Genomic DNA, 17,028 nt, shown 5'->3' with positions numbered 1-17,028 from the left:
TGGTACCCAACTGTGATTATATACATACTGTATATGATGCATATTATGTTTATTTTTATAGGATGTTGAAATCATTGAAGATGGAGCAAAGCACACTTTAACCTTGTACAACTGCAAAGTTCCCCAGACAGGTGAAGTGTCATTCCAGGGCGCCAATGCAAAATGTTCTGCGAATCTGAAAGTTAAAGGTATGCTTTTACTCTTTTAATTTGTTTTTATTTTTTTATATATACATATATAAAAAAATATACAGCTACTGTATTCTTTTTTTCCTTTATAGAGCTTCCAATTACTTTCCTTACACCTTTGAGTGATGTGCAAGTATATGAGAAAGATGAAGCGAGGTTTGAGTGTGAAATATCAAGAGTGCCAAAAGCCTTCAGGTGGCTGAAGGGAACCCAGGAGTTGACAGTAGATGACAAATTTGACATTATGGCAGAGGGAAAAAGGCACACTCTTGTTGTCAAATCTGCTGCCTATGAGGACGAGGCTAAATACATGTTTGAAGCTGAGGACAAGAGAACATCTGCCAAGCTCATTATTCAAGGTCATTACTCTCTTTATTAATAAAACAAACTTTTCTAAAAAATTTTAAGAATTGTGTACTGTTAATGAAAAGGATGAGAAGACAGAATTTGTGTATTAATCTACAGGCATTCGTCTCGAGTTCATCAAGCCTATCAAGGATGTTACTGTGAAGGAGCGTGAGACAGCAGAATTCAGCATTGAACTTTCACACGAAAAAGTTCAGGTCTCCTGGTACAAAAATGATGTGCGTTTGCACCCAAGCAAAGTGGTGCACATGTCTGAACATGGCAAGATACACACTCTGTCCTTCAAGGAGGTGTCCATTGATGATACCTCTATGATCAAAGCAGAGGCCCTTGGAAAAAGCTGTGAGGCAATGCTCACAGTACTTGGTAAGTGGTGCTTGCTATATTTCTAGATGTTTGTCCAAAATGTTGGTAACAACAACAAATTAATAGTATGTTTCAATTAACAGAGGGCGAAGCTTATTTCACTACTAAGCTCCAGGACTACACAGCAGTTGAGAAGGATGAGGTGGTGCTGATGTGTGAATTGAGCAAACCCTCTGCTGAGGTGAAATGGTTCAAGGATGGCAAGGAAATTACCCCCTCTAAAAATATCCTCATCAAGGCTGATGGAAAGAAACGTATTCTTACAGTAAAGCGAGCTGATAAGGCAAACATTGGTCAATATACTTGCGATTGTGGCACTGACAAAACAACAGCTAAGCTGAATATTGAAGGTATGTAGTTTCAACTTTGTGTGTTCATATCCATATGATTTTTCTTTTCTAATCCAGAATAAGCAGCAGGTGAACAAAAGATTAACCTCAGCAATTATATTTTCTCTTTCTTTTATATAACCTGGGTAATCTGTGTAGATCGCAATATTAAGGTTGTCCGGCCACTGTACAGCGTGGAAGTTACAGAGACTGAGACGGCTCGCTTTGAGACAGAAATCTCAGAGGAGGATGTCCATGGAAATTGGAAACTCAAAGGAGAAGCCTTATACCAGTCACCAGTAAATTATGATTTCTGTTTCATTCACTGTACATTTTTGTAATTGTCTTACCACATCAGAAAATGTTAAAAGTTATCTGAGGAACACACATATATATATATACTGTGTAGTTTGGAGACAGATGATCAGCTCTGGTGACCCTTAATGGGAGCAAGAAAGAAGTAGTACATAGTACTGTGTGTGTGTGTGTGTGTGTGTGTGTGTGTGTGTGTGTGTGTGTGTGTGTATATATATATATATATATATATATATATATATATATATATATATATATATATATATATATATATATATATATATATATATACATACATACATACATACATACACACACACAGACACACAGACACACACACACACACACACACACACACACATATATATATATATATATATATATATATATATATATATATATATATATATATATATATATATATATATATATATATATATATATATATACAGTGAGGAAAATAAGTATTTGAACACTCTGCTATTTTGCAAGTTCTCCCACTTAGAAATCATGGAGGGGTCTGAAATTGTCATCGTAGGTGCATGTCCACTGTGAGAGACATAATCTAGAAAAAAAAATCCAGAAATCACAATGTATGATTTTTTAACTATTTATTTGTATGATACAGCTGCAAATAAGTATTTGAACACCTGAGAAAGTCAATGTTAATATTTGGTACAGGAGCCTTTGTTTGCAATTACAGAGGTCAAACGTTTCCTGTAGTTTTTCACCAGGTTTGCACACACTGCAGGAGGAATTTTGGCCCACTCCTCCACACAGATCTTCTCTAGATCAGTCAGGTTTCTGGCCTGTTGCTGAGAAACACGGAGTTTGAGCTCCCTCCAAAGATTCTCTATTGGGTTTAGGTCTGGAGACTGGCTAGGCCACACCAGAACCTTGATATTCTTCTTACAGAGCCACTCCTTGGTTATCGTGGCTGTGTGCTTCGGGTCATTGTCATGTTGGAAGACCCAGCCTCGACCCATCTTCAATGCTCTAACTGAGGGAAGGAGGTTGTTCCCCAACATCTCGCAATACATGGCCCCGGTCATCCTCTCCTTAATACAGTGCAGTCACCCTGTCCCATGTGCAGAAAAACACCTCCAAAGCATGATGCTACCACCCCCATGCTTCACAGTAGGGATTGTGTTCTTGGGATGGTACTCATCATTCTTCTTCCTCCAAACACGTTTAGTGGAATTATGACCCAAAAGTTCAATTTTTGGTCTCATCTGACCACATGACTTTCTCCCATGACTCCTCTGGATCATCCAAATGGTCATTGGCAAACTTAGGACGTGCCTGGACATGTGCTGGTTTAAGCAGGGAAACCTTCCGTGCAATGCATGATTTCAAACCATGACGTCTTAGTGTATTACCAACAGTAACCTTGGAAATGGTGGTCCCAGCTCTTTTCAGGTCATTGACCAGCTCCTCCCATGTAGTTCTGGGCTGATTTCTCACCTTCCTTAGGATCATTGAGACCCCACGAGGTGAGATCTTGCATGGAGCCCCAGTCCGAGGGAGATTGACAGTCATGTTTAGCTTCTTCCATTTTCTAATGATTGCTCCAACAGTGGACCTTTTTTCACCAAGCTGCTTGGCAATTTCCCCCTGGCCCTTTCCAGCCTTGTGGAGGTGTACAATTTTGTCTCTAGTGTCTTTGGACAGCTCTTTGGTCTTGGCCATGTTAGTAGTTGGATTCTTACTGATTGTATGGGGTGGACAGGTGTCTTTATGCAGCTAACGACCTCAAACAGGTGCATCTAATTTAGGATAATAAATGTAGTGGCGGTGGACATTTCAAAGGCAGACTAACAGGTCTTTGAGGGTCAGAATTCTAGCTGATAGACAGGTGTTCAAATACTTTTTTGCAGCTGTAATCATACAAATAAATAGTTTAAAAATCATATATTTTGATTTCTGGATTTTTTTTTTTAGATTATGTCTCTCACAGTGGACATGCACCTACGATGACAATTTCAGACCCTCCATGATTTCTAAGTGGGAGAACTTGCAAAATAGCAGCGTGTTCAAATACTTATTTTCCTCACTGTATATATATATATATATATATATATATATATATATATATATATATATATATATATATATATATATATATACACACACACACACACACACACACACACACACACACACATATATATATATATATATACATTTGAAATAATTAATTTAAGCAAACAGGTAAACAATCCAAATAGGTGATAAAGTCAGAAATGCAATGGCCAAGACACAGACACTTAAGCACAAACTAAGCACAGGGTCAATCTAAAACAGCTAAGAAATAAAGGACACATGAGGGAAACAACCAATGACAGAAAGTCTGGTCTGACGTTAAAGGAAAATCCAGAAATATTCATCCTATTCTTAATTTATTTCTACAATTTTAGTTGAATTTCACTCAATGTGAGACACTGGGATAGCAAGTTTTGCACTTCATTGTTAAATTCTAATGCATCTTTTCCCGCTAATCCTCAGGACTGTGAAATTAAGGAAGAAGGCACGAAACACATGCTGATTCTGTACAACGTACGCAAGGACATGGCTGGTGGTGTGGACTTCAGTGCAGCCAATGCTAAATCTAGTGCTCAGCTTCGAGTTAAAGGTGAGAATGATACAGAGAAGGTGAATATACACAGGGGACACTTCAGATAACATAGAAGATATGTGTTTCAGACAGGATACTTTATCACTGTACTAAGCATGATCATTAAAATTGTTAGTTAAGTTTTATATATATATATATATATATATATATATATATATATATATATATATATATATATATATATATATATATAAAAAATCTATACCAAACATGCTAAAAGTCAAATGTAAATACTTTATTGATCATAGTAAAAATAGTTGCTCATAGTACAATTAAAGTTAAAAAAAATATATAAGAAATGTAAAATAACACCATATATATTAAAAATTGATTTTGTACATTCAGTAAATTTCCAATCTTGCTGAAATATACTGTACGAAAATGTGTAGCAGCAGGAAAACTGATGGCAGAAAAAATCTGACTACAATGATAGTTATACAAGCTACTGTACATGTAACAATTATTGCACAAAAATTAGTGCACAGAAATTGCCCAAGATTATAAGAATTATATGTGTGATATGAAAATGTCTAAATATCTATATCTACACTTTAAATATAAGATTAAGGGCATGTAAAATTTTATAACCCATGAAAATCATAGACTAGACTTCCCTATACAATAAGTTAATGTGGTAACATATACCTTGTCATTCTCCTTTTCCTGGAGAATTCCAGGGAGTTGATTGACAGTAACAGACTGGTCAGTGCTGTTGACAGAGGTGGGCAGCTGGCCACTCAGATGGCATGCTATTTTAAAAGCCACATACCATATGTAGTGGAGCTCTGTGGTGATTGGCAGCGATTCAGCAGATCCAGCTTCAACCCCCCTCCTTCTTGCCTTTTTGTTGTTGGCCATAAACATCTTAAGGACACCCAATATGCAAATGAGGTAGCTCCCTTACTGACAAGGCCCACTCCAATCTAATCTCAACTTGTTCTGGAGGCTTTCTGGCTTCAGAGCAGTGGCCTGTTGTCAGTGGGAAAGCGCAATGTGGATTTGGGGTTAAAGGATTATCGGCGTCTCTTGGGACTTGGAGGTGACTAACAATGTCTTCTCCTCAAACCATAGCACGAGTGATTGGCCTCATCCGGCCTCTCAGGGATGTCACAGTTACGGCTGGGGAGACCGCAACCTTTGACTGCGAACTGTCATATGAGGGCATATCTGTGGAATGGTTCCTTGGGGGTAATAAACTGGAACCGAGCGACAGAGTAAGTGTTATTCGAAATCCAGTTATATGTTGTACTTTGTTTAAATAATGCTATAAACAATACATAGAAAACATTGTTTTGATGGTAGGCAAATTGACAAATCAAATTGTTTAATTGTATTTGAGGCCTTTCAAACATGGTGGCATGATGATTTTATACTGCTACAAGCATGCACACACAGAAACACACACCACATGCACAAACACACAATTTTGCTTTGCAAGATATTCTAAAGCCTATATTTTTACATTTTATACAATATTATACAGAATAATATCACCTACATGCTTTCTGCATATAAGGACCTGTGTGCATTAGGCGACACTTGACTACTTGATCTGGGTTTTGCGATAACGCTTGCGGCTATTCTGCTCTGCAAGCGTTCCTTTGGTTATTTTTAACTGCTTTAAGGCTCTGAGTTAAGAGGCAGGTGGCATGATGAGTATTTGACAGTTGCAAATTTAACTAAAACATTGTTATGTGATAGGTGTGTTATGTATAAAAACCCGCTTAATAAAACCTCTTTGGAGATTCTATGTGCTTTTTTGTATTTCTATGACTAAGGTGCATTTGATAAGCGATTTCATTTAGTGTTATTCCAAATCTCTTTGGTGGCATGAGTCATTTTTTGGTCTGTGTTAAAAAAATATATGGATTCTATTAAATAATTATTGTATATGTATAACACATTTGGTAAAGTTTTTGTTTGTTGTGTGTCAGAAATGCACTTTGAATAATTACAACAAATTGATTATTTACTGTTTAATTCATTGTAATTGTAAGTTTTATTGTGTTACAGCTGCATATTGATTCATATGACATGTACACCCCTAGGCCTATGTAAGTTAGAGTACATTGCTCAGCTGGTTCTCAGGCTAAGGAGTTATCGCTTGCATAAAAGCAGAGGTGTGAAATTGAGATCAGTTAATGCTTCTCAGCTGCTGATGTCTATTGCAGGGGTGCAGTAAATAGCCCTCTCACAGCCTGGGAGACTTAATTTATCAATATGCTTAAATTGCACAGGTGGTGACCAGAGCTGAAGGCAGAATCCATACGCTGACCCTAAGAGATGTAAAACTGACTGAAGCAGGCGAGGTAAAACTCACTGCAAAGGATTTCCAAATCCAGGCCAAGCTCATTGTAAAAGGTAGGTTCCATTTGGCATATTAACTCAATAAGCCAATAATAAGCTCAATCATTTTGTTAAGGCAAAAACATCATAAATTCTACTCTGGTATCAATACCATATACTGTATGTAAGGTCTTGGTAGATACTATTTGAAGGCAGCCATTTTTGTCAGTTCATTTTCCATGTTTCAAACTGCACCTTTAAAAAGCTCTTTAACAGCTGAACACACACATATATGTGGACATATATGTTAAATGGTCAACTGTCATGCTTAAACAATAAAAGAGCCTTTAAAAAACCTTTAAATGGTCGATTTTTTTGAAAAAATACAATTTTCATTGCATTCACTGAACCCTTTATTATCTTTTCTTTAGAGCCTCCAGTCGAGTTCACCAAGCCACTCGAGGACCAGACTGTAGAGGAAGAAGCTACTGCAATACTAGAGTGTGAGGTCTCCAAAGAAAATGCGGAAGTCAGGTGGTTTAGAGATGGACAAGAAATCCGCAAAACAAAGAAGCATGAGATGGTTGCTGATGGCCGCAAGAGGAAGCTTATCATCCATGACTGCACACTTGAAGATTCAAAGACTTATACCTGCGATGCCAAAGATTTTAAGACTTCTGCTTTCCTAAATGTTGAGCGTAAGTGATTTAAATTCAATTAAATGCTTAAAAATCTAAATTGAACCTATGAGGCACTGGTTGAAAATAATCTCATTTGTTTAGCTCCACATGTTGAGTTCACTAAACCACTCCATGATGTTGAGGTAATGGAGAAAGAAACTGCCAAGTTTGAGTGTGAGGTTTCCAGAGAAAATGCCAAGGTAATTGGTTTGCTCCCTGACGATGAGTTGTCTGATCTATAGATCTTTCATTTGCCTAAATATTTCAGTGGTAAAATAATAATAAGCTAGCTATATGAAAATGCTTGAAATTAGGACTGTTATTGTGTGCTATTTTGGATCATGAAACTGATATAATTTTTCTTTTTTCAAAAGGTTCGCTGGTTCAAGGATGGTAATGAAATCAGGAAAGGCAAGAAATATGATATCATTTCTAAAGGTGTTCAGCGTATTCTCATCATTAGCAAGTCTGTGTTTGATGATGAAGCAGAATATGAATGTGATGCAAGGACCTCCAAGACCTCTGGCATGCTTACTGTTGTCGGTCAGTTTTTAAACGTTTTTATTATATTCACTATCAGTATTTAACATCTGAAAGCAGTCGCTTAAACTTTTTCTCTGATTGCAGAGGAGGAGGCAAGGTTCACAAAGAACCTCGCTAATGTTGAAGGCACTGAAACCGACAGTATTAAACTGATCTGTGAGGTCTCCAAGTCCAGTGCAGAGGTTACATGGTATAAAGGAGACCAGGAATTGCCTGAGGGTGGTAGATATGAACATGTTGCAGATGGCAGAAAGAGAATCCTTATCATCCAAGGCCTTCAATTGAGTGATGTTGGAGAATATCACTGCAAACTGCCTACCTCACAAACTACAGGAAACCTGAGAGTCAATGGTGAGGGATTTGGCATTTATGATTTTTTATTTTCTCTTTTTTGAAAATACTTTTGTGGGGGAAAAAAGACCAAACATTACATATTCTTTCTTTCAGAACTTGCCGCTGAGCTCATCTCCAGACCTCAAAGCCAGGAGGTGGTTGAAGGTGAAAATGCAGAGTTTGTGTGCACTGTGTCCAAAGACTCTTACGAAGTCAAATGGTTCAGGGGTGACAAAGAACTCCATACAGATGACAAGTATGAAATTATTTCTGATGGCAAACGACAAGCCCTTGTAGTGAAGAAATGTGAGCTCAGTGATGAAGGTCCTTTTGTGGCTTCCATTGGTGCTACGAGAGCTTCAGCAGATTTGATTGTTCATGGTGCGCATTTTGTATACTCTCCACATTCATTTCATTGCTGCAAATATGGTGTGATATCTTGGCTTACACTTGTTTTTTTTTTTTTTTATTCCAGAGAAACTTAGAATTATCACACCCCTCAAGGACACAAAGGCAAGTGAAGGACAAGAGATTGTTCTCAACTGTGAGGTGAACTCAGAGGAAGCCAAGGCCAAGTGGATGAAGAATGATGAAACAATATTCGATAGCAGCAAATTTATCATGTCCCAGAAATACAATGTGTACTCTTTGAGAATTAAAGACGCCGAAATGTCTGATGCGGCTACTTACCACTTAATACTGACCAATCATCGCAATGAGTGCGTCAAGAGTTCTGCCAAGATTACTGTACAGGGTTAGTTGCATATGTTTTCATCTCAATTTCAGTTACATTTCTTAATAACGTACATATTCTATACATAAAATATATGTATTATAAAGTACTTACCATTTTTGTCCACAGCCGAGGATCTAAGAATCATTGTTCCTCTGGATGATGTGGAAACACAGGAGAAGAAGGCCATCAGCTTCTCATGCAAAGTAAACAAACTAAATGCAACTGTACAGTGGATGAAAGCAGGGCAGGAGATTACTCTCAGCAAGCGCATCGTATACCGCGTTGACAGGGACAAGCACACCTTGACTATTAAAGACTGTAGTCTGGCAGATGAAGGGGAGTACGTTGTCACTGCTGGTGCCGACAAGTCCACTGCTGAGTTGATTATCAGTGAAGCACCTACAGACTTTATTACCCAACTTCAAGACCAGACCATTCCTGAATTTGAAGATGCTGAATTTACGTGCCAAGTCTCTAAAGAAAAGGCTGAAATCAAATGGTACAGAGATGGCAGAGAGATCAGAGAGGCTCCACGGTAATGAACGTCCATTTCTGGTGTTATCCTTGTGTTTGGGCATGTTTTATCTTTTAATAGCTAATGCTCTTTTTCAATTGGTTTTCAGATATCAGTTTGAGCGTGACGGAAAGATCTGCACACTACGCGTTAAGGAGTGCAGACCTGATGATGAATGCGAATATGCCTGTGGTGTAGATGAGAAAAAATCAAGAGCTCGTCTGTTTGTTGAAGGTAATGCAATAACATTTGAGTGGTCTATTGATATATGGATGCATTTTATTTACCGACCATTAATCCACTACGTGTCTAAATCTATCCTGCTTTTTTGTTTTTATCCAGAAACACCGGTTGAGATTGTCAGACCACCTGTGGATATATTTGAGCTCCCTGGCTCAGATGTTGTGTATGAGGTGGAGCTCAACAAGGACAGAGTTGAAGTCAAATGGCTAAGGAACAACATGACTATTGTCCAAGGGGACAAATACCAAATGATGAGCGAAGGCAAGATTCACAGGCTTCAAGTATGTGAGATTAGACCTCGTGATCAGGGAGACTACCGAGTTATTGCGAAAGACAAGGATGCCAAAGCCAAGCTTGAGCTTGCAGGTAATTTTTGTTACAATTTACACAAATTATGAATGACAAAACATATATAAAATGAATAAATGAATTGCATATTATTTTATTCCACACAATCGTTTAAATGTTACGTTAATCTTTCCCTTTTTAAAGCTGCACCAAAGATCAAGACAATGGATCAGGACTTAGTGACCGATGCGGGGAAACCATTTGTCATGTCAGTTCCCTATAATGCCTACCCACATGCTGAGGCTGAATGGTTCTTTGATAACATTAGCCTGCCTAAAGACAATCTTCACACAATGCCAGACAAAGCCGAGTACCGTTTGAAGGACCCTAAGAAGTCAGATGAAGGCCGGTATAAGGTCATTATCAAGAACAAGCATGGACAGGGAGAAGCTTTCATTAATCTCAAAGTCATTGGTGAGTTTAAATTCAAGCTAATACACTTGATATTTCTATATAAAATCATATTAACGAATGCACTCAAGTCATATAAACAGGTACATTAGCACACATTAGACAAGCTAATCCTGATTATTGTTACAATAATTGGCTCAAAACTCTTTATTGGTCTGTCATCAATAGTTTGGTTGTTGACTAAATAACACACTTTGTCTCTCTGTAGATGTTCCTGGCCCTGTAAAGAACCTGCATGTGGTTGATACTGCTGACGGAGAGGTCAGCATTGCATGGGATGAGCCTGAAAGTGATGGTGGCAGCAAGATCATAGCCTATGTGGTTGAGAGACGTGATGTCAGGCGCAAAACTTGGACTCTGGCAACTGACCTTGCTGATACCACAGAATACACAATCACTGGGCTACAGAGAGACTCCAAATACTTTTTCCGTGTTTGTGCACGCAATAGAGTTGGAAGCGGTCCGAATGTTGAAACGGATGAAGCTGTGCAAGCTAAGAATAAGTTTGGTAAGGTTAACTTTTAAAATCTTGATTGTAAGTGCTAAAAAGGCAGAATTATAAATATACCTTTCAATTTCCTGCATTCCAGATGTTCCTGATCCACCCCAAAATGTTATCGTTGGAAACGTAAATAAGTTTGGTGCCACAGTCTCCTGGGAACCACCTCTGTTTGATGGTGGATCTGAAATCACCTCATACATCATTGAACTCCGTGACCGAACATCTGTGCAATGGTCTCCAGTCATGGTGACTAAAGCACAAGATCGTTCAGCAATCATCAATGACGTTATTGAAAACAAGGAATACATCTTCCGTGTTAGAGCAGAAAACAAGGCTGGTCCTGGCAAGCCAAGTGCTGCCACTAACCCTGTTAAAATCATGGATCCAATAGGTTAGGAGTGCATGTTTTCCCCACTTTTATTATTATTATATTTTTTTTACCTTTTAAACAATCTAGAAGTATTTATAGAATTATTTTATAATTTGGTCTTTGCTGCACTGTTTCAGAGAGACCAAGCCCACCCCTGAATCTGATGCACTCTGAGCAGACCAGGGATTCTTGTCTGCTGACATGGGAGACTCCTCTTAGAAATGGAGGCAGTATGATCACCGGTTATATTATTGAGAGGTGTGAGGAAGATACAGATAAATGGCTGAGATGTAATGCCAGACTTTGCCAGGATCTGTCATACAGGGTAACTTCTGAATTCCCACAGCTTTTGTTTAATTGTCTTGTTATGTTGATATGATAATTGTTTTATTTTAATTTTTTTACCAGATTGCTGGTCTTAAATTCGGAAAGAATTATAAGTACAGAGTCATGGCTGAGAATGCAGCTGGTCAGTCTGACCCATCAAACATTGTTGGACCCATGCTGGCAGATGACCCACACTGTGAGTAGTGACCCATGTCACAGGTCTACAAGTGATCCCCAAGTTACGATGATTCGACGTGATTTTCTGATCTTACAATAGCTATAAAAATGTCAAAATATTTTCACGTGGCAGGCAAAAGTAGCAGCGTATGCTCCACCCTGCTCATTCACATGCCTGCTGCCACATACATATATAATGTTTAGTTGAGTTACAGTTTGTAGTAAGAATAAGTACAGTTTTAGTTTAATCGTATAGTAAATCATGCTGTTTTCAATTCAAGTTTATTTCTATAGCGCTTTGCAGAATGTTAGAAATATATATAAAAAAGTAGTTTTTAGTGTTAAAAAAACAACAAAAAAAAACCAATACAAACACTGAAGAGTGAGAAATATCATAAACACTGGAATGTGTGACTATGAGAAATGTCCTTTATATAATCTTATACAGTCAGTTAGAGTTGTGGAACCACATGCTCCTGTTTTGCTAAATTATGTACTGTTATTTGTTAAATTATTAATAAACTACAGTATGCTACTCCATACTAATCACCATTCTCCTGGGTAGGCTAGACTTCCCAATGTACAATATTTTCAAGTTACGATGGGGTCATCAGAACGCATTTACATCATAAGTCCGGGACAACCTGTATTGTAATTTTTTTTTTGTGGAGTATTATAAATGATGCTATTTATTTCTTTGAATTTAGTTGCACCTACACTGGACTTGAGTGCCTTCAAGGATGGCCTAGAGGTCATTGTACCTCAGCCACTTTCTATTCGTGTTCCCATTACTGGCTACCCGACACCCACTGCTAAGTGGACCTTTGGTGACAAGGAGCTCATTTCTGGTGACCGAGTGTCCATGGTCACAAAGAGCACATTTACAGAGTTAGTCATTACTCCAAGTGTGCGACCTGATAAAGGCACATATTCTCTGACGCTGGAAAATGATGTAAGCAGCGTCTCTGGAGAGATTGATGTCAATGTCATTGGTATGTCCAGCACGATGTCTAAGAATCCTTATTTCATTTTTCTCTTCACAACGAATAAAAGTTTGCCGTAAATAAAACTAAATTAAACTGTTTCCCTTCCAATGTTTTAGCATGTCCAAGTGCACCCAAGGATTTCAAGGTTGCAGAAGTAACACGAAGACATGTGCATCTGATGTGGGAAGCACCGGAGCACGATGGCGGCAGTCCACTTACAGGCTATCAGGTTGAGAAGCGTGACGTTTCCAGAAAGACATGGGTCAAGGTATTCAACCCGCTCCGAATTTACAAAATTTGTCACAAAAAAAATTTCATTTGTTGAATTACACTTTACGACTATACAAGTCTTACATGTATTTCTATTTTATTTACACTTTAGGTCATTAGTGGTGTGCAAGACCAGGAATACACTATCACAGATGTGATTGAGGGCAAGGAGTACTTGTTTAGAGTTGTAGCCTGCAACAAGTGTGGCCCTGGAGAGCCTGCATATATTGATGATCCTGTAAATGTGTCTTCACCAGCCAGTAAGTGTTCATGAGAAAGTTACTATAGGCAAACAGACCTGCAGCATGCACAACTAAATCAATTTTTACTGCTTTTTGCACAGCTGTTCCAGATCCACCAGAGAATCTTAAATGGAGAGACAAGTCAGCCAGCAAAATATTTTTATCTTGGGAACCTCCAAAATGGGATGGTGGTGCACCAATTAAAGGCTACACTGTGGACAAATGCCAACGTGGCACTGACAAGTGGGAGCCATGTGGAGATCTGACACCTGACCTTAAGTAAGTTAAAATAAAGAAATAATTAAATGCTTGGTTTTTAAAATGTTTTGAAAAAATGCCACCTAACAAAAATTTTTTGTTCTGCACTAGGTTTGAGGTTACTGGTCTGATCGAGGGACAGTGGTATGCTTATCGTGTGAGAGCCTTGAACAGACTGGGCTCAGGTAGACCCTGTAAGGCAACTGATGAGATCTTGGCAGTTGATCCTAAAGGTATGATTACATTATTATTGTATTTTTTTGGTCATCTCTCTGTAACTGTGTGTAAGACAACCTGTGTCTTTAACCTTCTTTGTTACAGAGCCTCCAGAAATTCACTTGGATGCAAAACTCCTGGCAGGCTTAACTGCAAAGGCTGGCACAAAGATTGAGCTTCCTGCAGAAATCACAGGCAAACCAGAACCTAAAGTCAAATGGACCAAGGCTGACCTAATCCTTAAGGAAGATGACAGAATATCTATTAATACTAAGCCTGGTCACTCCACAGTGACAATTGCTAAGACAAAACGGGATGACTCAGCAACATACATTATTGAAGCCGTTAACAGCAGTGGCCGTGCAACAGCAACTGTTGATGTAAACATTCTAGGTACTGTAACTGTTTTACATAATATAAGAGCAGTAGTGGACAGTAACAAAGTAAATGTAATTCGTTAAAGTACTTAAGTATCTTTTTCAGGTATCTGTACTTTACTGAAGTATATGCATCTGGGAAATATTTTACTTTAAGTTCACAACATTTTTAAGTCAACTTTCTTATGTAACTACATTTTGGGAAATCAGTCGTTCCTTTTTTTTTATTAGAAGTTGAAAAAAAGGTTTTGGGCTTCTTATAATCTCAATAGATATCAATTAGTGTTTGACTAAATATATTAATAGATTGTTGTCCTGAGAGTAACATTAGAGTAATGTGACAAAAATGTTAATAGGAAAATTATAGCCAGAATAAATCATAGTGCTCTGGATACTTAAGTACATTTGAAGGTAAATACCTTTGTACTTTTACTCAAGTAAAAGTATTAATGAAGCACTTTTACTGTCGTAATATTTTACAATGTGTATTTCTACTTTTACTCAAGTACATAATTTTGTGTACTTCGTCCATCACAGATTAGGAAAATCTAAACTTTGTAGGTACAGTTCTAATAAGTGAGGGTTTTTATCTATCTATCTATCTATCTATCTATCTATCTATCTATCTATCTATCTATCTATCTATCTATCTATCTATCTATCTATCTATCTATCTATCTATCTATCTATCTATAGAGAGAGAGAGAGAGAGAGAGAGAGAGAGAGAGAGAGAGAGAAAGAGAGAGAGATTAATTGTATTTATTTATTTATTTATTTTATTTTTCAGAATAATGTATCATGAATATAATATACTCATTTAATTTTTAACAGATAAACCGGGCCCTCCAGCTGCCTTTGATATTTCTGAAATCACCAATGAATCCTGTTTATTGGCTTGGAATCCACCCAGAGATGACGGTGGCTCGAAGGTGACAAACTACATAGTTGAAAGAAGGGCTACAGACAGTGAAATCTGGTATAAGCTGTCTTCTACTGTGAAGCAGACGAACTACAAAGCCACCAAGCTTGTGACTTTCAAAGAATATATCTTTAGAGTTTATGCTGAGAATCAGTTTGGCATTGGTCCACCAGCTGAACATACTCCAATTGCTGCCAAATATCCATTTGGTATGTTAAAATAATCTTTACAGGAATCAGAAAATATCAGTGCCTCCTACCCCAAATATATAATAATGAATATGTTATTAATATTTGAACTAGATCCACCTGGACCTCCATACAAACTGGAGGCATCTGATATTACCAAGGATGCTGTAACTCTGACCTGGATTGAGCCTGATGAAGATGGAGGAAGTCCCATTACTGGCTACTATGTGGAGAGATTTGAGCCTGATGCTGATAAGTGGATACGATGCAATAAATTACCAGTTAGCGACACAACCTTGAGGTAAAATTTTGACTCCACAAAAACAAGGTAACAGATTTACAGCAAAATGGACATAGTTTATAACTATACTTTTTTAAATAATTTAGGGTAAAAGGATTGCCCACCAGGAAGAAGTATAAGTTCCGTGTTTTGGCTGAAAATCTTGCCGGACCAGGCAAACCAAGCAAGGAGACTGAACAAATCATGATCAAGGATCCTATTGGTAAAATATAAAATTTTTTGGCTGATCTTTTTAAAACTCTTTACACCAGAAAATATTTACCATCAAAATCAAGATTATTAAATTTTACAAATCTGTTGCTACAAAGCAACAGATGTGTGAAGCAGCATTTGCCTTTACTGGACGTATGGAGTCTAAACCTGTTCAAGTGTGACAATGCTCCATGAAGGGATGATTAAGCAAAGATAAGGTTAAAAAAAAAAAAAAAAAAAAAAAAACTTACTGACCTCAACTCTTGAAGGTCTTCTTGCCTAACATCAGTGCCTGACCCCTCTAGTGTGGCTTCATGAGCACAAATCCCACAGCCATCATCTAAAACCTTGTGGAAATTCTTTAAAAAGCACAAGTAGATGAGATGGTTTGGTGATCAAGACATTTGGCCATATAGTATATATGTGTGAGAAAGGGAGGCTGAAATATGTTTGTTTTTTCAGATCCTCCATGGCCTCCTGGCAAGCCAAATGTTAAGGATGTTGCAAAGACTTCTGCTTTCCTGCAATGGACAAAGCCTGAGCATGACGGTGGTGCTAAGATTGAGTCCTACATTATTGAGCTTCTCAAGAGTGGAACTGATGAGTGGGTTCGTGTAGCAGATGGCATACCTTCTCTTGAATATTTCCTGAAGGGATTAATGGAGAAGCAGGAATACTCCTTCCGAATCAGAGCTGTCAATGCAGCCGGCGAGAGTGAACCTAGTGAACCTAGCAACCCTGTTCTTTGCAAGGAGAGACTCAGTAAGTTATTTGGTTTTTTTGTTTTTTGTTTCTTTTTAGCTTTTACCTTCTTTAGAACTTGTTTTAAAATATTTTCCTTTCTCATCAGATCCTCCATCCCCACCAAGATGGCTCCAGGTGGTTAGTATTTCACGTAACAATGCAGAACTGAAGTGGACAGCTCCAGAGAGAGATGGTGGCTCTCCAATTACCAATTATATAGTGGAAAAGAGAGATGTGAGACGCAAAGCCTGGCAGGTGGTGGATACCACAGTAAAAGAGCTGATATGCACTGTCACTCCACTGAATGATGGCTCTCTCTATGTATTCCGTGTGGCAGCTGAAAATGCTGTTGGACCCAGTGAATACTGTGAACTTGTCGACTCCGTTCTGGCAAAAGACACATTCAGTAAGCCGAAAGTCTTAACAATATACATTTTACATTCCAAAAAATTTGATCCGATAGTCTTACAGTCGAGTAATATTAATTAACCATTCAACTCTTACAGCTACTCCTGGACCTCCTTATGCTTTGACTGTCACAGGCGTGTCAAAGACACATGTTGATCTCAAATGGGAAGCACCTAAGAATGATGGTGGCAGACCTATCCTACGGTATTCAAACCCTAATAAAATCCCTAGTATTGATTTGTTTTGATGTTGATTCCC

The 17,028-nt window shown here is 38.0% G+C and overlaps 1 protein-coding gene across 29 annotated transcripts in view; it reads left to right on the top strand.

Annotated features, from left to right (window-relative positions):
• The window catches only part of ttn.2 (titin, tandem duplicate 2), a 179,061-nt gene that overhangs the window by 91,315 nt on the left and 70,718 nt on the right, over window positions 1-17,028 (top strand). For all 29 annotated transcript variants that reach the window (XM_083536168.1, XM_083536178.1, XM_083536167.1 and 26 more), the window contains 34 exons: window positions 62-188; window positions 281-547; window positions 654-920; window positions 1,004-1,270; window positions 1,409-1,548; window positions 4,070-4,196; window positions 5,271-5,413; window positions 6,437-6,560; window positions 6,917-7,183; window positions 7,268-7,365; window positions 7,540-7,708; window positions 7,793-8,059; window positions 8,156-8,422; window positions 8,517-8,795; window positions 8,904-9,312; window positions 9,401-9,525; window positions 9,634-9,900; window positions 10,027-10,296; window positions 10,502-10,801; window positions 10,884-11,186; window positions 11,303-11,490; window positions 11,574-11,688; window positions 12,377-12,661; window positions 12,772-12,923; window positions 13,038-13,185; window positions 13,269-13,446; window positions 13,537-13,658; window positions 13,747-14,034; window positions 14,850-15,146; window positions 15,240-15,426; window positions 15,513-15,628; window positions 16,081-16,380; window positions 16,469-16,768; window positions 16,869-16,974. In XM_083536168.1, coding sequence (XP_083392294.1) covers window positions 62-188; window positions 281-547; window positions 654-920; window positions 1,004-1,270; window positions 1,409-1,548; window positions 4,070-4,196; window positions 5,271-5,413; window positions 6,437-6,560; window positions 6,917-7,183; window positions 7,268-7,365; window positions 7,540-7,708; window positions 7,793-8,059; window positions 8,156-8,422; window positions 8,517-8,795; window positions 8,904-9,312; window positions 9,401-9,525; window positions 9,634-9,900; window positions 10,027-10,296; window positions 10,502-10,801; window positions 10,884-11,186; window positions 11,303-11,490; window positions 11,574-11,688; window positions 12,377-12,661; window positions 12,772-12,923; window positions 13,038-13,185; window positions 13,269-13,446; window positions 13,537-13,658; window positions 13,747-14,034; window positions 14,850-15,146; window positions 15,240-15,426; window positions 15,513-15,628; window positions 16,081-16,380; window positions 16,469-16,768; window positions 16,869-16,974 — 7,265 coding nt within the window. The remainder of the gene's footprint in view (window positions 1-61; window positions 189-280; window positions 548-653; window positions 921-1,003; window positions 1,271-1,408; window positions 1,549-4,069; window positions 4,197-5,270; window positions 5,414-6,436; window positions 6,561-6,916; window positions 7,184-7,267; window positions 7,366-7,539; window positions 7,709-7,792; window positions 8,060-8,155; window positions 8,423-8,516; window positions 8,796-8,903; window positions 9,313-9,400; window positions 9,526-9,633; window positions 9,901-10,026; window positions 10,297-10,501; window positions 10,802-10,883; window positions 11,187-11,302; window positions 11,491-11,573; window positions 11,689-12,376; window positions 12,662-12,771; window positions 12,924-13,037; window positions 13,186-13,268; window positions 13,447-13,536; window positions 13,659-13,746; window positions 14,035-14,849; window positions 15,147-15,239; window positions 15,427-15,512; window positions 15,629-16,080; window positions 16,381-16,468; window positions 16,769-16,868; window positions 16,975-17,028) is intronic.

Source organism: Silurus aristotelis (genome assembly GCF_946808225.1).
Source record: "Silurus aristotelis genome assembly, chromosome: 3".
NCBI classification, from domain to species: Eukaryota; Metazoa; Chordata; class Actinopteri; order Siluriformes; family Siluridae; genus Silurus; species Silurus aristotelis.
The sequence above is the reverse complement of the archived record's forward strand: the minus strand, read 5'-3'. Positions and strand labels throughout refer to the sequence as shown.